This window comes from Acromyrmex echinatior, chromosome 14, assembly GCF_024713525.1.
Source record: "Acromyrmex echinatior isolate Ae372 chromosome 14, ASM2471352v2, whole genome shotgun sequence".
In the NCBI taxonomy this organism is placed as follows: Eukaryota; Metazoa; Arthropoda; class Insecta; order Hymenoptera; family Formicidae; genus Acromyrmex; species Acromyrmex echinatior.
This window is the reverse complement of record NC_141865.1, coordinates 151,836-177,859: the sequence shown is the minus strand read 5'-3', so window position 1 is coordinate 177,859 and position 26,024 is coordinate 151,836. Positions and strand designations below refer to the sequence as shown.

Here is a 26,024-nt window from a genome sequence, read left to right as displayed (position 1 = left end):
GCTCCTATGAAAGAGGGAAAGAGGGATGAATCTCGACAGGGAGGAAAACGAGATAGTTTTTAATATTATATCAAATTTTAAAAAACTTCTGACAAATTCTTTTATTTCCATTTTTCTAATGTATACCTAACTGTATGTAGTATATCTAACTATATATGGTAAAATATGATCGTTTTTTTGTTTTGCGTAAGAAGAAAAAACCTTCAAAGTCCCTCTCCGGGAAGGCCCCCAGGCATCCTAACTGGGTCCTCAAGGAGAGAATATATTACTATATATACCCGAAGGGGAAGACGCCCGATGGCCCGTATCGCCGGGTGTGCAGGACTCGATCGAGTCGTGATCCGCTCAAGGCGCAGGATACACCGACCCGGTCGTCTACCTGCTAAAAATTTTCCCTGAAAAGCATTGCGTCCCTGACACATGCGAGAGGACACCCCAGAACCACCTATCATTATGTCAGAACGTGGTAAAAAATGATTTTTTTTTCATGTGTATATTATTCTCAAATTATATTAATAAAATAATAAATAGAATAATGATAAGTAAATAATGATAAATAAATTCCAGTAATTGAACGATAATATACGCAGCATGCTGAATCGCAATTGTTGAATGCGTATAATTAAACTTAATTACATATAAAAAAAAAATTAAAATTTCAAGGCAAATGAGAGTAAGGCGCAGTAATTGGTGCACAAATTCAATCATAAAGCAAAATTATGACAAATTCTTAGATGTATTAAAAAATTAGACACACAAATATATATTCAAATTGTGTTAAAATTTTTTAATTACATATAAATACTATCTAATGATTTTTTGTCATGTGTGTATTATTCTCAAGTTATATTAATAGAATAATAAATTGATAAAGTAAATATTAATAAAAAGAAATTTGTTTAAGTTTCTTTTTATTTAATATTTATTTTAATTAAAGTATATTAATCGGTAGCGATGTCATACGTCTGCGTCAAGCACAGGATGTTTTAATTTTATAAAACTTGTGTCACTTTGCTTTTAAATGAATCTTATGCGAGCAGTAATGGTTATCGTAAACTCTGTTTTATAAAACATAACGTATATGAAAATTTGAATAGTGATTTCATTTTATATTATTTTTAATAAAATAAAATTTTAATAGTAAATAGATATGATCTTTACAATGGAGTAAACACGACTTCTCTCTCTCTATCCGTTTTTCCACAAAAAATTCGTAAAATTAGGCCTTGTTCTGTCTAAGTGTATATGCCCTTTTAATTTTGTATGAAAAACATTATGAAAGGAAAGAAACACTAGTTTTACAAATGTACGTTCTTAAACATTCTCATTTTTGTCTTTTAATAGAGATAGAATTTAATGAATAATAATACGTAAATATCATTAATTACGTTTAAAACTGTTATTGCAGAGACCGTAATAACATAAAATATGATGATGACAAACGTAACACCTTAAACAAAATTAAAAATTTTGTTTTTATAGAATCATTGAACGTATACATGCTATAAAATTATTACACTTACCGCATTAAAAGTTACATATGACAATACAATAATTTTGCCCACTTTGAGTGCTGATGGTTTTTCACTTCTCATCATTATCATTATAAGAAGTTTTCTTGCCGTTACTGGCATATTGTACCACTTTGTATTATATCTGTAAATTTTGCAAGAAATCTATTAGAAATTATATTAGGTATTTATCTGCTTGCTATCTCATAACATTTTTTTATCAATTAATATGACACATTTATAATGTGTTACTTTATTATTGTACAAAACGTACGCTGATTTAAACACTTTCTCACTGGAATCTACAATTTTCTGACCCTGCCAATTTTCGAACAATACATTAAGCAAAAGTCCATTTAAATAAACATAATTATTTATACCCCCGCCAATATTTTCCATGTTGTTTATTATCTGTTAATCAAACGTACGTAAGTAAGTATAGTTAATTTAGTTAAATTAAAACATAAAAATACTCTCAAAGAGATGACTATGGAACTAAGTGCGGTAAAAAGTAAGCGCGTAAAAATAAAAACATCGTTAGACAACGTTAATTTAATTAAAAAATTTAATTATACATATATAAACTGTTTCGGCTATTCAACTCACCCTCAGTGACGCAGACAATACATAATAAAAAATTAATTTATTTCAATTTGATGCGAAATATCCTGTCCAAGAAAATAATCAAAGCGTATATGTACGTCAGTGTCTCACTTCGCATTTGGATTGTATCTTGTTTATGTACTTTGTATTGATTGTAAGATTTAATTAAAATGTTTTTTATTATTTATTGTTTAAGTCAGTGAGGTTTGAATAAGTAAAAACGTTCACTTAAGGTATTACTCCGATTGTATCATTATTTTAAGCTTAAAATTCTCACTTTTTCTTTTTAAAATCGAGAGAAAGGAAGAGATAGAAATAGTTTTAAGCATCGCTTAAATTCAAAGTAATGTTAGTGTTTGAGATTTTTAATTAAATTCTTTAATTAAATTGATTGTCTAGCAATATTTTTACTTTTGTGCACTTTTTATTTCGCTTCCATTTTATCGCTCTCTTTAAGTTTTTTATTTATTAGAAATTCTTTTAGTGATGTTTAATTTTTTTAATTAAGTTAGTTAATTTTACTCAATATTTTGTTAAATAATTTATGTGTGTGTGATGATGGAAGCATATTCTAGAACTGTTATTAGTTATAAGAGAATTTTTATTATGTGTACCTGATATCCTAGGAGACTTAAGAGAAGTACAGTCAATGCAATTTGTATAAAAAGAGGTAAGCTATATATTGATTCCACTATAGCAATAAATCTAATATAATATGTAGAAATATATTTTTCCATTTATTATTCTTGCTTATACAAAGATGAAATATAAAACGTCTTAATGCATACTCACTGCAATGCTTCTGTGTGTCTGCGAATACTATACACGATATTCGCATAAGATTTATCTTTTGTGAACATTATTGTCAATTTTTCGTTTTCAAAAACTAATGCGGTTTCCAATCGATATCTAAACTCAAAATTTTTAGAAACTACAATTTTTAAAATACGTATCACCACAACAAATAAATTGTCTAATTATTTGCGTTGAATTCAAATATTACAGAATTTGTGTATTTGAATCATTATAGAATTGTATACTTAAATCACTTATTAGGCTCACCTCAAAGCTGCGAACAAACCACAGCAATATTCAACCACTGTTAAATACAGAACATCGATTACAGTTAGTAAAAACATGTACATAAACTCGCATATACTACAATGTACGTAATACGTGTCCAAATCAATCATGGAATTAATGCGAAAAGGTAGTCCTCTTTGTACGTTATTTGTTTCATCAGCTTCCTCGGATTCCACGTGCAAAACTCTCGACAGTAATGTTGCAAACAAATAAAGGACACTATGGCCTAGTAAAAAACCTAATTTGCACACAAATTTTCGTGATTTACTATATTATTGTCAAAAAGATTATAGTACTTTAGAGAACACAACCAACTCTCCGAGGATCGTTGATTATGTTCCTTGTTAGATATTATTTTATAAATTACTAGATATTTTTTAAATTTTCAAAGTTAAAATATTTGCATATTTAAAGATACTATAATATGCTGAGTATTTTTCAAAATGACTTAAGAAATGTAATATGAAAAAATTTAATTTTGTTGCAGTATATTATTGTACCCTATAATAATATTAAAATCACACACACCCGTATAAGCGTAGCCTAACTTTCGCCCATGCTGTGCATGAAAATTCTGTATCTTAGTTTCTTCGTCCGACTTTGGGGAAAGGCAGTATTCTTGCATCTTTAGTAGAAGTATTTTTATCTATTTCTCGTAAAAAGATTTAAATATGAAATATAATTTTTTATTATTTGCCGAACTTATTGTTATTATTTTTTAATTTTTATACAAACATTTTTATTTACGCACCTTTGGTAATGTACGTACCGCACATAATATTTTGCTTATGATCAATATAGCGAAAAATAATAACGGTAAATTATCGATCACCTCGAAGAAATTGTGTCTGATCTCAATTATACCTGCCAGCTACAATTTTCGTTGATTTTATTACGCACATGTCATATAACAAATAATTTTAATTGAATTCAATTATAATTTATATTTATATTTAATTTAATTATGTCAATTTTATATTTGATGAAACAATATAAATAAGGCATAAAGATATTTAATTTTTCAAATTTTTTGAAAGATAGCGCAATAAAAAATTGCAATAATACATCTATACAGTACTCTTTTAAAATACGCGTTTATTTTCAACTCACCTCGAATATAAATCCGGATCCAAATATCAGCATCAAAATGGTATATATCGTGTAACGTCTACTTCGCGTATGAAAAGGCCATAGACCACTGATATTTAGTAGTAGTCGAATGATGTTATAATGCGAATTCTGAAAGAACTGATCAATATCACCCATTCTATCTTTTACTTCCTGTCGTTATTATTATAGAAGCGAAATTCAGTCACCAAGCAAGATATAGATCGTGTCGGTCTCTCATTAAGAATTCTGTTTAATGTTGGATTATCGTGAAATCTAAAATATATTGTGAATATATTTGATAACGTGTTTTGCTGCAAAAAGCAAAACTGCACAGTGTAAAGTCGCAAGATTATCTTATAGAAATTGCGTAATTATAGAAAAGAGGAACAACCATAAAATATTTTCTTAGTGGATTCAATAAAACAGGTATAAAAATTTTATTCATAAATGGATTTAATATCAAACTATTATGAGAAAAAGTAGTTGCAAAATCGACTGCATTAGAAAATAACAGTCTTACGGAGTATAAGCTTATTAAAGGTCTATTGTATTGTATATTACTATTGTCGAGGATTTTTTATACTTATGTTTTATTAAAGATAAATAAAACAAAGATGGTTTATCAAAAAGATGAAGTACAAGTATAAGTATATTTTCGCATTTAATTGTTTCTTAGAAATATAGATGATTTGCTGTTAATTAATAATAAATTTTATATTTATTATATATTGTTTTGTATTATTAATAATTTTATATTTTTTAGAAGAAAAATTTCGAAAATTTTAAATTACAGTACGTAAAACTGTGAAATACGAAGCGGATGCACGTACGACCTAAAAAAATATACAAAAAATATACAAATTTTTCAAAAATATTAATTAAAAAAAACATCATATAAAAGTATTCATAGTCCGTTCTTAATTCAAAACTGTATTTTAAGATGTTAATATGCCTTTATAATTGGCTTGTGACATCTTAAAAAAAGATTATACTTAAAACTGCTTAAATATAAGAACCGTCTATGAACACGATCAAAGAAAATTATGTTTTACCGCGCTGAAACTCGGAAAAGAAAGAATCATGATTTTTCCAACAGTCAACGTACAAGGTGAAGTACTTCTCAGCATTATCATATTCAAGAGCTTTCTGGATTTGAGCGATGATTCATACCATTCACCTCGGTAACTTATATAAAAAATTTTCTCATTATACATATATATATCACAAATAGAAAATATTTAGAGGAACTATTTTGTTTTGTACAGAATATTTGCACGATATATATTAAGTTTATTAGCTAGTAACTAAGTATAGGCTTCCACTTACGTCGATGTGTACACGTGATCGCTATGATCGATTACTTGTTGCCCTAACCAGCACACGATATATAAATGCAGTAATTGAGCAATGATGTATGAGGCATGCCGGATTGCAAGATGTGGATTGATAGTCCTACTAGTTGCCTAAATATTTAGAAAATTGTACAATATATGTTATCACATTATTATAATATATATTGATATTTTTAAAAATATTTAATGTTATCATGATGTGTCAAACACAAACCTGTAGAGCCGACATACTCATCGCCAATATGATCAAACCGACTTCGAAGAAAAAAGCTTTTGTATAAATAGCATCCAAGCACCTCGCGAATCTTGTTTAATGAAAGAGTTTAATAATTATGTTTTATTAACTCTTTCTTTAAAATACATAAATAAAAAAAATCCTATATTTCTTGTAATTATGCAGAAGTATACACTAACCGTAAAACGTCTTTGTGTTTTTGTATACAATATATGAAGTTTTTGTAAAACTTATCATCTTCTTCGAGCAAAGCAAGTTCTTTATCTTGCTCGATCGACTTTCGTATATACTCTAATCGATATCTATGAAACAAAATAAAACATTCGAGTTTTTTACAATGAGATGGCAAAAATTGTAAAATGCTAAATGGGATGAGCCATATCTCATTCGAAAGAGGAAGTTGCATGTACTGTACTAGCACTGTAAAAAGGTTTTAAATGTTTTTACTTTAATTTTTATCCACAAAATTAGATGGCAACGTATAAATAATTAAAACTTCAAGAAATCTTGTTATTTATTGTTACATGTAACAAAAAGTGCAGTTATTAGTATTTTTATTTAAAACAGTGTAAGAAAAATAAATTACATTATAAAATGTAATTATTACATTAAAAAATTAACACTACGGAGATTCAAACTCTCGTTGACCGGATAAGAAAAAATATAATCATTCAATTACGCCGCTTTATTATGTCTGTGAAATTAGCACCGCCATTTTGTCAGAACAAAAAAACAATATAATTTTCTCATAATCAAATATCCATACATACAAGCTTTTACAGTGTTAGTACAGGCAACTTCAAATAAGCTACAACTCATCCCATTTAACATTTTACAATTCTTTCCAGCTCTTCGTTAAATTAATTTATTGGCGATTATTCAAGTCGTTAACTCTTTATAAACATAGTTATGTCCTGCAAATTTTTTTTTAACTAGAAGTATCAAGTAATTAATTATAATATTTTATACATACAATATATATATATATATATATATATATATACTTTATATATATATATATATGTATATATATATTTTATATATATAATTTTTTAAAATATATAACCTTAGAAATAAATGCTTTTTAAAGATATTAAGGTATATGTAAAAATCACTTAAAGATTTTTTTATATTGTTAAAATAATGAAAATTAATCTATGACACAAAAGATCCATTATGTGTAGTAAAGGACTGGAAAATAATCGGGTGTACTAACAATAAGTTAAAATACCTGACAACTGAAAACAATGCGCAACAATGTTGCACGAGAATAGTCACGAAGGTATCCGTAGCAACTAGGGTAGTAAGACGAATGGCAGTAGTTAAGTAATTATGAATCAGTATAGGATAGTAGTATTTTTCGAGATCTACGTAGTATTCCACATGATATGGAAATCCCACTGGCCGCGTCGAATATTCGGAAGTTACGTTTTTGCCGATTATTTTCGGAATTATCGCGAGAAACGGAAAAAGGCTGCCAAAAGCATACATACCACCTAAAATCAGACAATACTTTAAAAGAAGTTGCATATTTATGTATTTGGTAATACTGTTCAGTATATGGAAATATTTTTAAAAATAAATACGATTTAATTACTTTTTTCATTAAATAAATTATTTTGGAGTATATACTAATTTTTAATAAGTATCTTATTGTGTGGCTATCATACATCATGCAAACATAAAATTTTAATTGTTGTTAATGTAATTATTAACTAAAATTGTTTTTATGATCGAGATTAGTTTTAATATATAATATAATATAATATAATAGTCGTTATTTCATTTTCTTACCGGCATAGGCGATGGTAATGATTCTTCCACTCTCTGTAAATTTATGCAAAATTTCAAATTCACTTTTGATAGTCCATGATCGCCAATCTCTTTGTATATGTATAAGAAGTATTTTGATCTACAACTTAAAATTCCATTTTTTTTTACAAATGTAATCTCGTACTTAATGATGATACTATGATCTTCTACATACTTTCTCTATATTGCATGTTAAATTCACTAGCTTAGTGATGCACACGAAGTCTATTATAAGCGGTGGTATACACTCGATAATTGCATCAAAATCGCCATGTAACGTCACTAAAGCGAGTACCTTGAATCCAATACTTTGTTTAATGAAGAGATTGAAATAAAAATTAGTTTCGCAAAATATAAAGACATATAATCGATTCACCTATAATTTTACTGATAATTTCATACATTTTTAATTTTAAATTTCTAATATTTATATATTTTTACATATTTCTCATTTTTTAATCTTTGATATCATTATAAGAAGAAAAAAAATCTTCTCAAAAACAGAGATGGATTGGTAGATGATTAATTATAAGAATCGCAATGTAGGAAATGTACCTGGGCGATGGCTTGCGTTACACCAATAAGGGATATTATTACAAAAATAATCCGTCTGTTTTTTTGGAAGGGCCATTGTCCTAGCAACGAAAGTAACATACGATTGATTCTATATAACCGGGACTGAAAGATATCATTCGACGTATCCATCTTCAACACTCGATTTGGACTACTGCATCGTTGGTATCGCCTCTTACAATTTTCAGTCTAATAAAAAATTCTCTTAGAAAGAAAGAGCGTAATAGATATAGTGAGTTACGAGAAATTACCGATATTGACATGACTGATTGTTCCACTAGAATGATAAAAGACTTAGACGATCAAACACTTATCTTAGAAAGATACATGTTTATGATTGATTTTATGCTGATGCATCTTATAGTCGTCTTATACCTTGTAATAAGAACTTGGTCAATATCGAAATATTGTAAAGTTAACGCACATCATGAATAGTATTGTATCCGCCACATGTTTCTTCGAATTATGTTTTTGTTCGTAGAAGTCAATAATGGACGTTGGCTTGAAAATGTTTCTTGGCAGCTCTTTTAAAACAGTTTGGTTTACAAAGATATAGCAAAAATGTTATTTTATACATTATTTTGTTAACATAATTAACGCGCATAAGATATAAGTCTCTAGTTATAATCGTAATTTAAGAATAAATTATATCTTTATTAACATAATTATTATTTAATAAAATAATTAATATAAATCATACCTAACAGAAATAAAAGAACCAAAAATATCAAGAACAAATGTATCTCAATACTGCCACAAGTAATTTTTTATAATTCAGAAGTTTACATTTATTGCCTATTATACATGTAAGAATACATAATCGTGCAGATTATTATTTTTTAGAGGGAAAGATTAACTTTAACAAAAAAATTGATTCGAAAAATAATTAACAACTTAGATGCATCGTTACATTTATGTGCAGTAACGCACATACATAAAATGAATGAAAAACTTCGTAAATGATATATTTATATATGTATATATTATATATGTATCACACATTATCATCGATTTGCAATATTTTATAAAGCTAATTATGAATTAGTTTTTATATCATAATTATCTGCGATAGACAAGTTAGTGTCAAAGTGTATGATAACAGCTTGTAGCAGATTCGTAGAATCTATGTCATTAGTATAAGAATAGTGATCATCGCATATTGTTATAGAAGTGAAAACGTATAAGACATAAATGCTGCATGATCTGAAAACGGTTTATTTACACACGGATGACTATTGCATATGATTATATTATTGTTATTAACTCTGTCAAGGATTTTATGAACCAAAACTCAATCTTGGCTAAAATTTAAGTTGTAATGTTATAGATGCGATAAATCCTTGCTATATTAAAAGCCAGCTTATAAACGTTAGAGTTTGTATAGAAGAATTTTTAGAGAGCGAGGAACAGTTATTTAACCTTAGAGATCAGGAATTATAAGTAATCGAACGCTGGTAGTATATATAATTAATACTTATATTTATTCATAGTAACAAACGTACGACTTAAGAGGGAAGGGGAGTATTTCGTGAGATATTTCCTTAAGTAATTCTTTTCCAAATTAATAACATAAAATTAGCAATTTATGATTCTATATTTATTTAACAGTATCAATTTATAATTAGGTTTGAAATAAAAAAATCAACACAACAAAAAAAACACATCAAATCTAAAATCAATATTATGGTGTCTGCCGGCACGGATATTGTATTAAACAATACAAATATATAATATAAATATATAATTTTAACAATAAAAGTATTGTTTTTAATGCCAGAATATTTTAGTTAATTCGTGATGGTTAATATGTATCCTAGTTAGTTTTAAAAAATAAACATTATATATTATATTCAATTAAATAAGTTTGACGATTAAAATTAATAATTAAATTATTAATAATTTTAATTACAAAAAAAATAATATAATGATACATATGTATATATATTTATTATTTATCACATATAATTTTGTAAAGAAATAGTAACTTATACAATATTAAAAAGCTTTTTTAAGAACACATTCGATTAGTGCACAAGAAAAATGCTTTAGTTGTTATATTTGATATGTTAAATAAATAAGATAGCAATTGTCATATTACACATATGATAATTGTTAGTTTATTTATTTAATATAGTTTTAATTCTTCGAACGTAAATCATTATACGCGAACCATTATATTGTTATTGGACTGACGTGAGCATTGTAAAATAAGACATGGTCATTTTTAAAAGCTGAAAATAATATCATAAAGACGTTTTGTTTGATCGAACTATCATCAAAGTAATATTACGTTTTCGTACATACCTTGCTAAAAGTTTCCAATGACATTACAAATATATTACCAGCTTTTATTTGGCACGGTTTAGTTGCACGCATTAATGTGAATCTCAGGAGATGTCTAGATCTCAATGAAATCGTGTACCAGTAGCAGCTATAACTGATAATGAATTGGATACATTAATTTTTTTCATACACTTCTCATTGTTTATGAAATATGACATTAACTTTTAAAAAGCGTTCTAAACGTTAAATATTATACATATATATTTAAGACAAACAAATGATGAAATATATTATTGCCAGAGGTATTTGATTTTATTCATCTTCTTTTCGATTTAATATATGTAAATCTTTTAAAAATTAGTGCAAAAATTGTTGGCAATATTGTTGGCAAACAAATACTTACATCACATTTTGGAGTTCGTTACTGTAATCGATCAATCGTTGAGACGTTAAACTCAGATAATATATGTGTAGCAATTGTGCTGCATTAGCGGCGAGAATTCTGATAATTTCGTCAAATTGATTATCCACCATTATCAACTTAAATAATATATTTTATTAGATATTTTCTAAATAATACAATTATATTATTTAAACATTTCAGATTCATCTTGAAAAAGATTTACCTCCGCCGTGCCAAAGCTCAAGCAAATAACTACATTTCCCAGCATAATTAAGAAAGATGTTGCGTAAGTAGATGAAAGCAAATCAGAAAACCTTTGCATAAAATGATGAAACAAATATTATATTAGTCTATTTGAATAAGTCTAAAATAATTAAAAAACAATAAAGAAAAAGAACTACGAGCCAAAAATTATTTTATAAAATTAAACATCGTTAATATAGAAGTTTGAACATAAGTAAAAAAAAAAACAATTCTTTAGTTAATTTAATACAATGTGCTAGCAATAAACAAACAGTTTCGATCGAGATCAGATCATTTATAAAATAATTTTTGGCTCGTAGAAAGAGAGAGAGAGAGAGAGAGAGAGAGAGAGAGAGAGAGAGCTCTTTTTCTTTATTGTTTTTTAAATTTTATAAGCCTTATTACTAATAGACATTTTAAAATAATTAATTAAACTACATAAAATTTAATATAAAATTACTTTACGTAATATACAATTGAAAATTTAATTAAATTGCCATAAGTACGTTACATAAAAAAATTACATCATATTATTTCATGAATAATGAATTAATATTTTATCCAATTTTTATTTTTGCACAAATGTATCTAAAAGAAGCTGACTTACTTTATGATACGTTTGTACAATTTAATGCAGCTGACTATGCTATGGTATGCTTTATCATCTGCAATGTCTGGATTGAGCAGTGTAAACTCTGAGCTTCGTATTTGCTCTATGTTATATCTGTTTGATAAAAAGTATAATTTTTGTCCGAAATATAGTCATGTTTAAAGATTCTTTCAAAACTACCGCTTTGTTTTCTTAAATGACTTACTTTACACATCTGAACAACGCGCAAACATGCTGAATGTACAGTGTGAATAGATTGTCGACAGCTATCGGCACAGAGACTATGTAGAATACACTGATAAACCCGTGAAGCATCAACAGGTTGTAATATTTGTCCATATCAAGAACATGTTCCAGGCGATATAGAAACCTGGCCGAGTATGTTTCGTTCGTCGGTAAAAGCGTGTATATCCCACTAACAATGATCGGTGGAGTAGTATAGAAAAGCCACATTGCATAAAGACCGACTGCAATAAGTTTTTTTTTCTTCATATTGTTTTAAAAGTTATATTAGGTGTTGGAATTAATTCGTAGCGTTTTACAAGTGATGGGAAGTACTTTCATTAATGTATTTTTTAATGCTCATGTGAAATAAATAATTCTTTCATTAAAAAACGCTACGAATTAATTCCAACACCTAATAATATTGAAATAAAAAAAAGATAGATTTATATAAAAATTCATTGAAAATTCAAATCTAATTTTGAAAACAAAAAACATTTTTTAATCTGTTAAAAGATTCTTTATATAAATAATTTGCTAAGAATAGATTCAAGCAACGTCAAGAAGCAATGATTTTTTTATGTACTGCTAGATCTTTTGATATTGTAACCTTCCGTTTGCAATCTGAGTCCTTGACACAAGTGAAATTTGAGAAATTTCACTCTCAAATTTATTCGAGAAAAAAAAGAGAGCAAAGTTCGGGTTCCTTTTCTAAAATACATTGTTAAAAATTTGATAATTTTTAATAGAGATACTAAAAGTAAAGTAACTCTAAATTTTCCACATTTTTGGAAAGTCTAGAAGAGTAAAAGAACTTGAACAAACAAAGGGAATAAAAATATGATTGCAGATGGAGGGTTAAGGCTGTAACACAAATTTTTTATTGTTATAAAATGAAGGCAACTCACTTGCGTATCGTATTGTAAAGCTTTTGTTTTCCTCCGCATAATACAGTAATATTTTATTCTCTGGTCCCTCGTGTATTACTTTCCAAGTCTCTTCAATATGCTCTAGAAGCTCTTTTATCTGTAGCTCGAAGAAATCGTGCGGATTACAATTATTAAAAAAAAATAAGTTGATTAACTTGATGCGCATCAAAAACATAACGTACGAACTTTATAATTATTATTGATACTGTTGACTAATTTCGTAATGATGAAGGTACACACTAATAACGGCGAAGTATTCTCCATAATAATGCTCAAATCTCCTATTCCAGCTATCAAGCCCCAAAGCTGTAGAATATGAAAAATAGACCATTAGTTTCGATTCTAACGTTTGTTGTCATACGTATCTTTAACCACCTCTAAGGTTGCCAAACTAAAAATGAAAAACACCGTAAAGATGAACATCACGTTGTTCTTCAGTCGCGATTGAAATGGCCACTGACCGATAATGCATAGAAACGTTTTGTTGAGATGATAGAAGTGATTGTCGTACAAAGACATTTTGTTATAGCAAGCTAATAAAAGGATACTCTACGAGACAATCACATATCTCGTCGAATATTCACACCTAATCGCAGAACTTATTCTGTATTCCCTTGGAAACGGTTGGTTTCTAAAAGAAACGGAGTGCAACGTAAAAAAACTACACTCAGATAATACTCCACAATTTTGCGTAACAATGCATTACATATTTATAAATAATGAGTCATATTTTTCTTAACGAAACCCTTTGTAACTGATGAAATATATCTGCAGACAGACATTCTATACCTTTTGCGTTATAAATCAAGTAAAACTATAAGATAAAGAGTAGTACGAAACATGTGATTCATGTGATCAACAATGAAACAATTTACTTTTCATACTTGACACTTGTTTGAAGCTAATCGATATCGAAGAAATTAGTTCTTCGACGTATAATATTTTTACATGTAATTTAATCAATTAAATATGTAGAATGATTCTACTAATTGAGCTGAATTATAGCTCTTTTATAAGTTGAAATAGAAAATATATTAGCCGTTTTCTCAAACATTGGAAAATATTCTTTTTTTTTTCTTATAATATTGTCAAAGTTTGGTTATTAGAACAAACTATTATAAATGTGATCTTTCACAAGTTATTTTCTGAAATAAATTCTTCAATTCAAATACATGTTATTCATCAAAAATCTAAGAAAAAAGAGAATTGTGTATTATTTAAAGTCTATAGTTTCTATATAGACCTATAAATTTTAAAGACGAATTTTTTTATTTCCATTTTCCTGATACATACTTAATTGTATATGGTAAAATGTGCCTTATCTGTTTATATTATTTAGATAAATGATCCGATACATACCAACAGATGATATGAACTTTTATCAAAGTGGTTTAACGAAAAAATAAAAATAATTACTAAATAAGAATAAGCTTATAATTACACATATGTAACGTAGTTCTTCTATTTATTAAATACATTTCACTTTTTGTAATAATTATAAACTTGCTTTATATGTATTTTATTTTACTGTTGTTGGTATTTTCTAAATTAATTTTTAAAGATTGAACTGAACACAAAAGATAAATATATGTTGTACAATCTAGTAAACAAACTTGCAAAATTATGTGTATTTTTTTATCTTGTACAATATATTTTATATGATTTTTCTATATGATTATACATATATATATGTATATAATCTAGTAATTATAATTGCTTAATTAATAATTATGATGGTAAAATTTTTATTACAACTGTGCGCAAAATTTCGTGTAAAAGAAATAATTAATCAATACTTATGCAAAATTGATAAATTCTTTAAAAATATATTTTTATAGTGCAATAGAAAAATCTGAACTTATATGTCTCATACAATTTGGTATAGCATGTGATACTAGAATATTAAATAATATTGATATAATTTTAAAAGCTAAATTGATATTGCTATTATAAACATCCAGTTACGATTTTTATCGTAGTGATATAAGCAGCATAAAGTACGATAAGGATGTTTGTACAACCTAAAAATAATATCGCAATAATGTTGTGTTTTAAAAAATTTAAATAATCAATAAAATAATATTACGTTTGCACATACCGAACTAAAGTTTTCCATCGACATTATGAACAGCTTACCAGCTTTTATTTGGCACGGCTTAGTAGCACGCAATAATGTAAATCTCAAAAGATCTTTCGATCTCGTTGAAATCTCATACCAATTGCAGCTGTAACTATTAATGTTTTCACTACTTAATTTTTTTATATAATTTTTGTTAGCCTACCAAACGACAATATTGATCATTAAACTATGTAAACAACTAAAATAAATTTTCTTTTATTTTACATATTTTCTTTGTGTATTTAATATATTTTTAGATTATTTAAATATTATTTGCTAACAAATATAATCGAATTGCGTACATTACATTTTGAAGTTCGCTGCTGTGATCAATCAGTTTTTGCGAAATCAAACTCAGAAAATATATGTGTAGCATTTGCACTAAATTACCAGAGAGAACTCTGATAATTTCGTCCGGTTGCTTGTCTACTAATATCAGCTTAAATTGCATAATTTTATTAGACATTTTTCAAATTAGAAATTAATTATCACATATACATTTAAGGCTACCATACATGTATCTTGAAAGTTTACCTCAGCTGAACCGAAGCTTAAGGATATAATTACATTTCCTAATAGAAAGAGAAATGCTATTGAGTAGCTAGATGATAACACATCGGAAAGTCTACATGTAAAATAATTAAAAATAATTCAGTTTATTTAACAAAATGTAATATAATCTGTAGGGGGGTGATTAAATTTAATACAAAATTTAACACATATAAATTAACATGAATTTGAAAATTAGATATTTTACAAATATTTTGTAAGTTTTATTATACTGTGCAAGATGTGTGAGTGCGTGTGTGGGCATAATATGTACACACACACATACACACACACACACCTCTTGCACACACACAGTATGATAGAATTTACAAAATTTTGTAAAATACTTACACACTTCGTATATGTATTTATATGTATCTATATAGGCTACTTTTCTTTTAAGAGACACAAATTGACACATTTAAATGGAACGCAATATGCGCAATGTGTGGGCGAATTTTTAATATCTAATCTTTTAAAAAATTTTAATCAAAGATGGTCAAAGAACTGAACAAAATGATAGGAAGTGGTTTGCGTATACTTTCTAATATCGTTAAATTTATCAAAATCGCATTTAACACACTTTGACTCTCCTTCCTAGCGAAGTGTGTCGATTCAGTTTGAATAAAATTATAAATGGAAAGCGACATATATCGATTTGTGTCAAGTGTGTCGACTGTGTGTCTCCTAAAAGAAAAGCAGCCATAGTATATATGTTGGTGTGTGTGTGTGTGTGTGTGTGTGTGTGCGCGTGCGTGCGTGCGTGCGTGCGTGTGTGCGTGTGTGTGTGTGTGTGTGTGTGTGTGTGTGTGTGTGTGTGTGTGTGTGTGTGTGTGTGTGTGTACACGCACATTAAAGCCTGCATTAATACTAACTTTAAAACATGTTTGTAGGATTTGATACAGTCAATTATGTGATGATATGATTCGTCATCCTCAATGTTTGGCTGAAGAAAAACAAAATCCGAGCCTTGTATGCGCTCTATGTTATAACTACTTAATAAAATTATTATATTACCATTTTTATAAAAAGAGATCTCGACGCAGTTTATTCGTGACGGCAACTTACCGTAAGCATTCAAACAACGCACAAATGTGTTGAATGCAAAGTGTATACGTTGTGTCGAGAGCTATCGGTACAGAAACTATGTAAAATATGCTAATAAATCCATGAAGCATCATTATGTTGAAATATTTGTCCATATCAAGAACATGTTCCAATCGATATAGAAACCTAATGTTATACGTTTTGTTCGTCGGTAAAATCTTGTACATCCCGCTAATAACAACTGGTGTCAGAGTGTAGAACAGCCACACAGCGTAAAAAATAACTGAAATGTTACTCCGTCTCCTTTACATTGCTCAAAAAGTCATGATATTTTTACAGGAAAAGAATGCAGTTTATTTAACATGTATATATATATGTATGTATGTACAATAAAAAGGTAGTATTTAGAGTAGAAAATTACAAATATTCCAACTTATATACTTTCGAAGAAAAGGAAGAAGAAAAAATTTTGGGCAATACTAATAATATAATAAGAACAGATCAAAAGAAGGAATAAAAAGGTAATATCAGTGTTTCATATCTTACTAGATGTGCAGTATTTATCTGAAAAAAAGAAATGAGTATATTGTGCGTGTATCGTATAATAAAGACAACTTACTTGCGTATCGTATGGTGAAGATTTTGCTTTTCTTCGCGTGATGCTGTAATATCTCTTTCTCCTGGCCCGTATGTTTTATTTTCCACGTTTCTTCAACATCCTTCAGAAGCTCTTTAATCTGCACAGCTCGAAAAAATTATTCGGTATATAATCACATTACGATTAATTTATACATGGCAGAATGTAAGAATACAAACTTTGTTATTAGTTAACACACAATTCATCAGCTTCAGCATCATGAAACAATCCACTAGTAAAGGCGAAGCGTTTTCCATGATGATATTCAGATCCGTTATCCCAGCTACTAAGCCCCAAGTCTGTTGAAAATGAGAAACGTATCATCAAATGTACATCAATTTTAATATATCCTTTCTTTATATTTCTTCAAACACCTCAAAGGCTATCAAACTGAGAATGAACAAAAATGCTGTAGCAAACATCATGTTACCCTCCAGTCGCGACTGAAATGGCCACTGGCCGATTATGATCATAAACCTTTTGTTGAGGTAATAATAGTGATTGTCAAAGAAAGACATATTGCAGTACTGAGAAATCAAAATATTATCGTTCGAAATCGTTCAGATATCTTGTCGAATATTCACGATTGTCGCAGAGTTTATATCCTTGATATAAACTAAATAATACTTCCGTATTTCTTTGAAAATATTTTCAAAAAGAAAAATATAGCCCTACGACAAAACAATGAGATATATCCCGCAGTACTCTAATCACATATTTATGAGTAATCCGTCTCTCAATGAACTCTTTTTGTGACTGAAAAGATCTATAACTGCGACTGCACATTGTATATCCTTTATAAATCGAGTAAAATTCCTAAAACTATAAGATAAATGGTAGTAATCTGCATACAAATTGCAAAATCACAAAAATGAAACTGTCTTACTTTATTTAAATCCAAAAAGATCCAGTCAGTATATTGCAGGAATTAGTTCTATGGAGTTCTATGGAGTTTATCTGAAGCGCTATTTTTAAAAAAGATATTGTTCACAGTTCTAAAATATATATTTTTCAAGATACTATCGTATTATGTAAATTATAAATTACCAACAAACTTTGAATAATTTTAAATAATCTTTTCACTTTTATTATTTTAAATATATTTGTAACTATATACGATTTGTTGTTTACTTATGTCATTTGTCGCGAAAGATCTGTTAGCTGAATGATATATTAACTTAATTTAATTAACTGATGATATTACAATGTTAACACATCGAAGAAAGAATGAATTAGGATTATTAAATAAGAATGAATTAGTGTACAGACATACGCAGTATATCCATATATACAATAATTTCCACTTTTTTAAAATACATTTTATTTTTTATATTATTTTGTATTAAACATTTTTTAATATATTTTTCATTAAAATTTTTCAACAAATTAAAAAAAAAATGAATTAGAACCATAATACTTATCAGTAAATTTATGTACAGATATCCACGCTAAACATATATAATTTCTATCTAATTTTTTATTAAACTTTATTTCTAGTAATAATTATTTCTTTACTTTATTCAAATATTTATTTACAATTTAGTTAAATATACATATACCTATGTTATATTTTTCTTAAAACTTTTTTAATCCAGTTTGTATAACTTGCACATTTGTTTTAAATGATTATTTATTTAATAATTATATTTATATTTACATAATAATTGTAACAACAAAATGATGATTTATGTCAATTAGTATTTATATTACGATTTTATTTTGTGTAAAAAGAATAATCCATATCAATACAAAATTGACAATATTTAAAAAATGTTTTAATTATAGTGTACTAGCAAAATGTTTTAATTTATATACTTGATATAGTAAATTAAATGGTTTTTTTTTTTTTTTAATAGATGAGGACAATAATGATATTGATGCACCAGAGGCTATATATATTTATAATTTCATCACAAACCTTCAGTTATGTATTTCAGATACTTATTGTAGTGACGTAAGCATCGTGAAATATGATAAAGATACTTTTAAGACCTAAAAATAATACCATAATATTGTATTTTAAATAATTACCAAAATAATGTTACGTTTAAACATACCGAGCTAAAATTCTCCATCGACATTACAAACATATTACCAGCTATTATTTGGCACGGTTTAGTAGTACGCAGCAAAGTAAATCTCAAGAGCTGTTTCGATCTCCTCGAAATCTTATACCAATCGCAGCTGTAACTGTTAATGTATTTCACACTTTAGTCATTTATGTAATTTTAGCCTACAAAATGACAACATTGACTATTAATTAATTAATTGTTCAAAACAAAAAATAAATATATAAAACAACTGAAATATATTTTTTCTGATTTTACACATGCATCTTTTCTGATATAATATACAGAGTTGCTACAGATCTGAAAAACCAAGAAAACAGGGAAAAGTCTGGAATTTCTAAATTTGCTTACAATTCTCTAGAACTGCTTCTATTCCGAATAATTGTTATAATTTTTTAAATATTATATCTAATGTTTATAGTCAAATACGTTCAAAATTTGTGTATTTTAAATGATTTTAATAAAATAATTAAAATTTATATTTTATTCAGTATTTTTATTTAATTTCTCTTTTTCGTCATAACTGCATTCTTTTTTCAAAATTAATTTATTTTTTGCCGACTTGAATTTGCATCCAGATATGCTGCTAAACTTTTTTGTTGTTTTTAATAATATAGACTAGCTTTCCTACAATTCTTGTCTAAATGTAAAAATTTACATATTTTATATTACTCATAGAAAATTTTCTATTTTTATCTGGAAAAGTTAAGAAATTTTGAAATTCATTTTCTATGGCAATCCTGATATTTTTTTTTAGATTGCTTATTAGCTAACAAATGTAATTAAAATGCGTACATTACGTTTTGGAATCCGCTGCTGTGATCAATTAATCTTTGAGAAATCAAACATAGGAAATATATATGTATCAATTGCGCTAAATTAGCAAAAAGAATTCTAATAATTTCGTCCAGTTGATTGTCTACCATTATTAACTAAAATTACACAATTATTAGACGTTTTTAAATATAAAATCAATTATCGTTTAAAATTTTCATATACAGTAAGAGCAAAAAGTATTTGTACAAGGAAATTTGTTATAAAAAAAGTCTTATTTGTAGAAAATAAACATTAATTAGCAATTTTATATAATGAATACATTCTGTTATAACATAAACAAACAAGTTTTGCATGTATTCCTGATTTTAGAAGATAAATTTCTCGTCTGTAGGAATACTTTTTGAGCATTCAAACAATACAATTTTTAATTTTCGCTTTTTTTTCAGATGATATATTTTGTATAATTAATATATATCTTTTTAGTACATATAATTTTAAGAAGCATATAGTCTATTTTATTCTTTATGAATAAATTATTAATTATCCAATAAGAAATGATCGTCAATTAAACATCGAATCGACATCAAATTGATGTTGAAATCATTGTATTTATATCGATTCGACATCAATTCGATGATTCATTTCTCGCTGGATAATATTAATTTTTAAAAATAAAGTTTTTTTAAAAAAATATTTTCTCTGTACGAATACTTTTTGCACTCACTGTATTTCAAATGTTTACCTCTGCCGCGCCGAAGCTCAAGGATATAATTACATTGCCCAGTTGAAAGAGAAATGATGTTGCATAGTTAGATGAGAACATGTCAGAAAATCTACATGTAAAATAATGAAATAATGAAATAATTTAATCTATTTATCAAGATTATTAAATATTAGCAAACTAACAATCAGCTTTTGCTCTTAATCCTTGATATCTTTTAAATTGTTCTATTCAATTGAGCTTTATGTATTAATCTTAATAAAATTAAATTCATTTTTTAGTGTCAGCCCTCCATTTTACAATTTTTTTCAATTTTCATGATTGTGCTAAGTTGTGCTAAGTTATGCTAACATTGTGCCAAAATGGTATCCTCAAATAATGACAATAACAGAAGTTATGATTAAAAAACGATTTTTCATAATTCGAAATAAAAATGACGCTAACATTCGTATGAGTTATTCAAATATTATAAAATTGCATATCTGAGTTGTGCTAGCCTAGCACAACTCTCAGCGTCCTCGGCACAGTGATATTAAGAGAACTTACTCTTGCGCGTAGCTCTCTGTGATTTGCTTTTCTGTCAATTACTCGGGTTTGCACATCCATTTTCTTATTAGGATTTTTACTTTATCTCTAGAATATGCTGTGAAGGTATTGCACACACACACACACATGCACGCATGCACGTAATTACGTTAATACTAACTTTAAGGCATGTTGATACGATTTGATGCAGCCAATTATGTCACGATATACTTCATCATCCTTAATATTTGGTTCGAGTAATATAAAATCCGAGCCTCGTATGCGCTCTATGTTATAGCTGCTTAAAAATTATAAAATCGTAACACACAAAAAAATAAATTCTTAAAGAAATGCATAAATGCTTTAATCCAAGAATATTTTATGCTTAGAATAGCGAAATGCCAAGAATAAACAATTTCCGATTAACAATAAATTATTCGTAAAATAAAATAAATTTTATTTTTAGTTCAAAACAAATTTTATTTCAATAAAAGACTAAAATTGCATTCGTTCAACACTAAATATGCTTATATTAGCATAATTTTTTTCTTCAATGATATCTTTAGCCAACTTATTTCAAATCTTCAGTATGCTTTCGAGTAATATCAAAATGACAGAAATGCTACAGTAAAGATGTTCGACAAAAATTTCGAAATAGCTTTATTATTTAAATTTAATAAGTATATGTGAACAAAATATTCAAACAGTATATATAACAGTCTATGTAAACAGTATATATGAACAAAACATATAAATAGAATATAGAGTATTTTCTAAATAAAATATATATTGTATAAAATATATATATTTCTAAATAAAATATATATATTGTCATTTCCGTTATTTGTAAGACTGAAACGCTGGAATCATGAAATAAAAAAATAAAAAAAATAAATTTAACTTTTAACTTTCAATTACTTTTTTTTATTAACTTAATTTTTAATTCAATTAATTTCATTACAATTAACTTGTATCTTAACTAAATTAAATTTTCAAAGTTGTTAATTTTAACTTAACTTAGTTAAAAAAAAAGTTAACTTACACAACCCTGTTAATGCGAATGAACATTTATAATTGAAGAGAACATTTTATATTTAAATGAAAGTAAATAGCATTCAAGAATAAAAATATACGTGAATCAGGAATTCATTTTTTCCTATAAATTTTTTAAAAGAGATCTTGATACAACCTTCTTCGAAAGAGCAACTTACCGTAAGCATTCGAACAACGCGCAGATATGCTGAGTGTAAAGTGTAAACGTTGTGTCGATGGCTATCGGTACAGAAACTATGTAAAATATGCTAATAAATCCATGAAGCATCAATAGTTTAAAATATTTGTCTAGGTCAAGAACATGGTCCATGCGATATAGAAACTTGACAGTGTACGTTTCGTTTATCGGTAAAATTGTATAGATTCCGCTAATCATGATTGATGTCGTTGAATAGAAAAGCCATGTCGTATATAAAACAACTGGAAATATTAAGTCACTTCTTTTCCTCTTTATGTTTCAAAAGTTACAACATTTTAATAAAAAGAAAATGAAGTTTATTTAATAAAAATAACAAAAATGTGGGCTGCACATTAAACAAAAATTTGCAAACACATTCTTATATAATGCTCTCGAAATATTTCGAAAAAAATAAAGAAAAAAGCATTATCTTGGATAAATAATAATATAATAAAAACGAAGTAAAAGAAAGGATAAAAAACTAAAATTAATTTCTCATATATTGCCAGATGTGTATTCGATAGAAAAAAATGAATAAATTTTAAAATAAAGGTAACTTACTCGCGTATCGTATCGTGAAAGTTCTGCTTTTCTCTGCGTAATGCTGTAATATTTTTTTCTCCGAATCTGTATGTTTTATCTTCCATGTCTTTTCGATGTCCTCCAAAAGTTCTTTCATCTATAGAACAAATAATTCACATACAACCACAGAATGATTCAATTCGTTTTTTATACAACCGAAAGATACGAACTTTGTCATTAGTAAATACGCAATTGACGAGCTTTATAATGATAATACTATTCACCAATAATGGCGAAGCATTTTCCATAATGATGCTTAGATCCGTTATTCCAGCTGCTAAGCCCCAAAACTGTGAAAAATCAGAAACGAATTATCAATGCTAATTTTAATGTTTCCTTGTTGTGCATTTCTTTAAACACCTCAAAGGCTGTCAAACTATAAATGAACAAAGATGTAATTGCGAACATCATGTTACCCTCCAGTCGCGACTGAAATGGCCATTGGCCGATTACGGCCAGAAACCTTTTGTTAAGATAATAGTAGCGACTGTCAAAGAAGGACATTGAGAAAAAGTAATCGTTCGAAATGATCAGATATCTCCTCGAATATTCACGTCTAATCGCAAAGTTTATTTCTTTGAAATAATATTTCCGTATTCCCCTTTGAAAGATTTTCAAAAAGAAAAATAACAACGAAAAAACAATGAAGTGTATTCCACAGTATTACACAATCACATATTTATGAGCAATGAATCGCGTTTCTCTCAACGGACAATTTCTCTTTGTGCTCGAAGAGGTCTATAACTACGACTATACATTGTATATTCATCGTTTTATAAATCAAGTGAAATTCCTAAAACTATAAGATAAATGATGGCAAGATATACCCAAACTGCTGCAAGATCGCAAAAAAACCGTTTTATTTTATTCAAACATAAAAAATAGTCGATATATTGCAGTAATTAATTTTATTAAGTTTAGTATTTTTACATTATATTAAATATACTGATGCTGCTGCAAATAGAATTTGAAAAAAAAAAGAATGACCATAAGTTTTCTTTTTTCTTCTCTTTTCTCTTTTTTTCCAAAAACATTAAATTTTAGACAATTTTTAAACGTAATTTAGTAATATCTCCATTTATCTATATTCTTTACATTATTAAGGTGGCATATTCATATTTTGTCAAGTTATTGTAAAAACTTTTTACTGGAAGTTTAAATAATTTAATTTTCAATTAGATAAGAGATTATTTTCTGCCATAATTTTCTAGATAATTCATATTAATACACTACAAATTTTTATATTCGAACATTTTATTTGTTCCTATAATATAGTGTTATTTGAGTTATTTGAAGCATAATTTGTAGCTAATTTTTAAATACTTTTAGTTTATATATTTTTTCTACTTTTCTTACACTGTTGGAAAAGTATCGAACATTAAACATTCATCGCAAGTCCTGAACGGTCCAATCAAATTTTTTAGTTAATTTGACAGAAGATTGATATGTGAAAAGATTGCACAAATATTGTAAGAGAATAAATACAAAAAAAATATCGACACAGTTTTTAAACAAATCGTGAAAACATATTTTTATTAATTAAAATGAACAATTATAATATATTAAATTAATGCATTTTATTCATTTATCTTAGAATTTACATTTTAAACACTTTATTTTTACGTTATTTGTTGATTTTGATGACCCATCACAAAAATTATGTCATTTTAATACTAATAAATATTGAATATCATTTTAACAAAAAACCTTAAATAACAAAATTTTATTATTTTATGTCAATTTAACACTCAAATGTATTAAAAAATTCAACACAAACTATTATTAAGAACGTGAGTGGAGCGTTTCCAACACAAATACACAATTTTTTCACTATATACTCAAGTATATAATTGCGTGCAAATTATTATAATTTATTATAATTTATTAAATTTATTAAGTAGAAACTTGATTGAAAATTAACTAAAAAATTAAAATAAGAAATATAATATTGTAAAGATTGTAAATTCGCTTTGTTCTTGTTACATTTAACATCAATATATTATCAAGTAACAGTATGATGAGTGATGCCATCACGAAGCTGACTGCGCTCGTGAGTGTAAAAACTAATAAAAGAAATTGTCTTTCTTTGCATAATTGCTTAGAAAAACGATCGTTGGATATACTTATCGTTAGGTGTATTTAAGAAGACCAGCGTAAACATCCAACTTCTCTCCATATTTTCCATCAAAATCTATATCATTGTATTTCTCTAACAAGCACCAATTGTGACAATCATGCTGAATGAGCATCCTAAAGTGCAGTTATGGCAATTTTTCTTAGACGAAAAATAACATTATGGTTAAGTCCGAATTGATTTGGTTATGCAATTTTTGACATCACTTGGAAGGAAAATTTTAGAAGTATTTGTGACTATTCTGTATGATTTTATATTCAGATATTGTTATTTATATATTTCTATGTTATTATTTTGTAAGTTTAAATTTGTTTCTTAACATTGAAAATGATTCGATTGGAATTAAAACATTTGTAATCTAATATTATTAAATAGTCTTTTGTATTTATCTGGCTCGTTGTTCAACTTTTTATGTTTTGATTTATTCGAATCGAGCCATCGTATTTCTTTTTATAATTAATATCTTGTTAACTATTGCAAAAATTGTAAAATGATAGACGATTTTTCGATTCAGTTTAGTCCATTCTATCTATATAAACTCCATTCTATCTATATAAGAGGACACCCTGTATATATTTATGAAATAAAAAATATTATTATTTATAAAATGGTTAAAAGCAATAATTTGATTTAACAGCAAACAGTAAGTTGTGCAATAATGTGG

General features: G+C 27.1%; 5 protein-coding genes across 16 annotated transcripts in view; 1 reads left to right on the top strand and 4 right to left on the bottom strand.

Annotated features, from left to right (window-relative positions):
- The window catches only part of LOC105151944 (Odorant receptor 13a), a 74,701-nt gene that overhangs the window by 29,415 nt on the left and 19,262 nt on the right, over positions 1 to 26,024 (top strand). The window contains exon 10 of one of the 2 annotated variants that reach the window (XR_015547351.1): positions 11,167 to 11,251. The exons of the other annotated variant lie outside the window; for it this stretch is intronic. The gene's annotated coding sequence lies outside the window, so the exon portion shown is untranslated. Of the gene's footprint in view, positions 1 to 11,166; positions 11,252 to 26,024 lie in introns of those variants that run through there. 2 annotated transcript variants of the gene reach the window in all.
- Positions 1,328 to 9,626, bottom strand: LOC105152779 (uncharacterized). Of its 2 annotated transcripts, XM_087413253.1 has the most exons (18): positions 8,531 to 9,626; positions 8,262 to 8,468; positions 7,882 to 8,001; positions 7,689 to 7,806; positions 7,126 to 7,390; positions 6,074 to 6,196; positions 5,874 to 5,964; positions 5,634 to 5,770; positions 5,360 to 5,492; positions 4,308 to 4,436; positions 3,949 to 4,068; positions 3,726 to 3,843; positions 3,177 to 3,435; positions 2,907 to 3,023; positions 2,729 to 2,819; positions 1,786 to 1,922; positions 1,524 to 1,656; positions 1,328 to 1,450 (listed from the first exon to the last, which is right to left on the bottom strand). In XM_087413253.1, exons 1-18 carry the CDS (start codon positions 8,540 to 8,542, stop codon positions 1,400 to 1,402), a joined length of 2,361 nt encoding a protein of 786 aa, XP_087269379.1. In that variant the 5' UTR covers positions 8,543 to 9,626; the 3' UTR covers positions 1,328 to 1,399. The 2 variants fall into 2 exon arrangements, with proteins under 2 accessions (XP_087269379.1, XP_087269380.1); XM_087413254.1 differs by lacking the exon at positions 1,328 to 1,450 and having other exon boundaries at positions 1,503 to 1,656.
- Positions 9,862 to 13,895, bottom strand: LOC105152778 (odorant receptor 63a-like). 4 transcript variants are annotated; one of them, XM_087413298.1, is made up of 9 exons: positions 13,345 to 13,895; positions 13,156 to 13,275; positions 12,949 to 13,066; positions 12,024 to 12,285; positions 11,816 to 11,932; positions 11,189 to 11,279; positions 10,966 to 11,102; positions 10,584 to 10,716; positions 9,862 to 10,510 (listed from the first exon to the last, which is right to left on the bottom strand). In XM_087413298.1, exons 1-9 carry the CDS (start codon positions 13,486 to 13,488, stop codon positions 10,460 to 10,462), a joined length of 1,173 nt encoding a protein of 390 aa, XP_087269424.1. In that variant the 5' UTR covers positions 13,489 to 13,895; the 3' UTR covers positions 9,862 to 10,459. The 4 variants fall into 4 exon arrangements, with proteins under 4 accessions (XP_087269424.1, XP_087269427.1, XP_087269425.1 ...); XM_087413301.1 differs by having other exon boundaries at positions 12,949 to 13,154; positions 13,217 to 13,275; XM_087413299.1 differs by having other exon boundaries at positions 13,378 to 13,895.
- On the bottom strand, positions 14,780 to 18,554 carry LOC147907296 (uncharacterized). 2 transcript variants are annotated; one of them, XM_087413291.1, is made up of 9 exons: positions 17,696 to 18,554; positions 17,501 to 17,620; positions 17,304 to 17,421; positions 16,706 to 16,967; positions 16,513 to 16,629; positions 15,623 to 15,713; positions 15,391 to 15,527; positions 15,068 to 15,200; positions 14,780 to 14,990 (listed from the first exon to the last, which is right to left on the bottom strand). In XM_087413291.1, exons 1-9 carry the CDS (start codon positions 17,837 to 17,839, stop codon positions 14,940 to 14,942), a joined length of 1,173 nt encoding a protein of 390 aa, XP_087269417.1. In that variant the 5' UTR covers positions 17,840 to 18,554; the 3' UTR covers positions 14,780 to 14,939. The 2 variants fall into 2 exon arrangements, with proteins under 2 accessions (XP_087269417.1, XP_087269418.1); XM_087413292.1 differs by lacking the exon at positions 14,780 to 14,990 and having other exon boundaries at positions 15,086 to 15,200; positions 15,396 to 15,527.
- Positions 19,191 to 26,023, bottom strand: LOC105152776 (odorant receptor 9a). Of its 6 annotated transcripts, none has more exons than XR_015547353.1 (9): positions 23,587 to 26,022; positions 23,397 to 23,516; positions 23,206 to 23,323; positions 22,625 to 22,886; positions 21,595 to 21,711; positions 20,910 to 21,000; positions 20,191 to 20,322; positions 19,417 to 19,511; positions 19,191 to 19,313 (listed from the first exon to the last, which is right to left on the bottom strand). XR_015547353.1 is itself a non-coding variant. In XM_087413294.1 (9 exons), exons 1-9 carry the CDS (start codon positions 23,728 to 23,730, stop codon positions 19,255 to 19,257), a joined length of 1,143 nt encoding a protein of 380 aa, XP_087269420.1. In that variant the 5' UTR covers positions 23,731 to 25,098; the 3' UTR covers positions 19,191 to 19,254. The 6 variants fall into 6 exon arrangements, 5 of the variants coding, with proteins under 5 accessions (XP_087269420.1, XP_087269419.1, XP_087269423.1 ...); XM_087413294.1 differs by having other exon boundaries at positions 20,186 to 20,322; positions 23,587 to 25,098; XM_087413293.1 differs by having other exon boundaries at positions 19,379 to 19,511; positions 20,186 to 20,322; positions 23,587 to 25,097.

Coding starts and splice junctions, on each gene's coding strand:
- LOC105152778 (XM_087413301.1), bottom strand. CDS start 13,488: ATGTCTTTGTACGACAATCACTTCTATCATCTCAACAAAACGTTTCTA. Junction 11,280..11,815: donor TTGTACAAACGTATCATAAA/GTAAGTCAGCTT, acceptor TTTTATGCAAAG/GTTTTCTGATTTGCTTTCAT. Junction 10,511..10,583: donor CATTGGAAACTTTTAGCAAG/GTATGTACGAAA, acceptor TATTATTTTCAG/CTTTTAAAAATGACCATGTC.
- LOC147907296 (XM_087413291.1), bottom strand. CDS start 17,839: ATGTCTTTCTTTGACAATCACTATTATTACCTCAACAAAAGGTTTATG. Junction 16,630..16,705: donor GCGTTGTTTGAATGCTTACG/GTAAGTTGCCGT, acceptor TTTATTAAGTAG/TTATAACATAGAGCGCATAC. Junction 15,528..15,622: donor TAAGCTTCGGTTCAGCTGAG/GTAAACTTTCAA, acceptor ATGCAATTTAAG/CTGATATTAGTAGACAAGCA.
- LOC105152779 (XM_087413253.1), bottom strand. Junction 5,965..6,073: donor AAACACAAAGACGTTTTACG/GTTAGTGTATAC, acceptor TCATTAAACAAG/ATTCGCGAGGTGCTTGGATG. Junction 2,820..2,906: donor AGACACACAGAAGCATTGCA/GTGAGTATGCAT, acceptor ATATTATATTAG/ATTTATTGCTATAGTGGAAT.
- LOC105152776 (XM_087413293.1), bottom strand. CDS start 23,730: ATGTCCTTCTTTGACAGTCGCTACTATTATCTTAACAAAAGGTTTCTG. Junction 21,001..21,594: donor TCGTATCAACATGCCTTAAA/GTTAGTATTAAC, acceptor TTTTACATGTAG/ATTTTCTGACATGTTCTCAT. Junction 19,314..19,378: donor CGATGGAGAATTTTAGCTCG/GTATGTTTAAAC, acceptor TATTATTTTTAG/GTCTTAAAAGTATCTTTATC.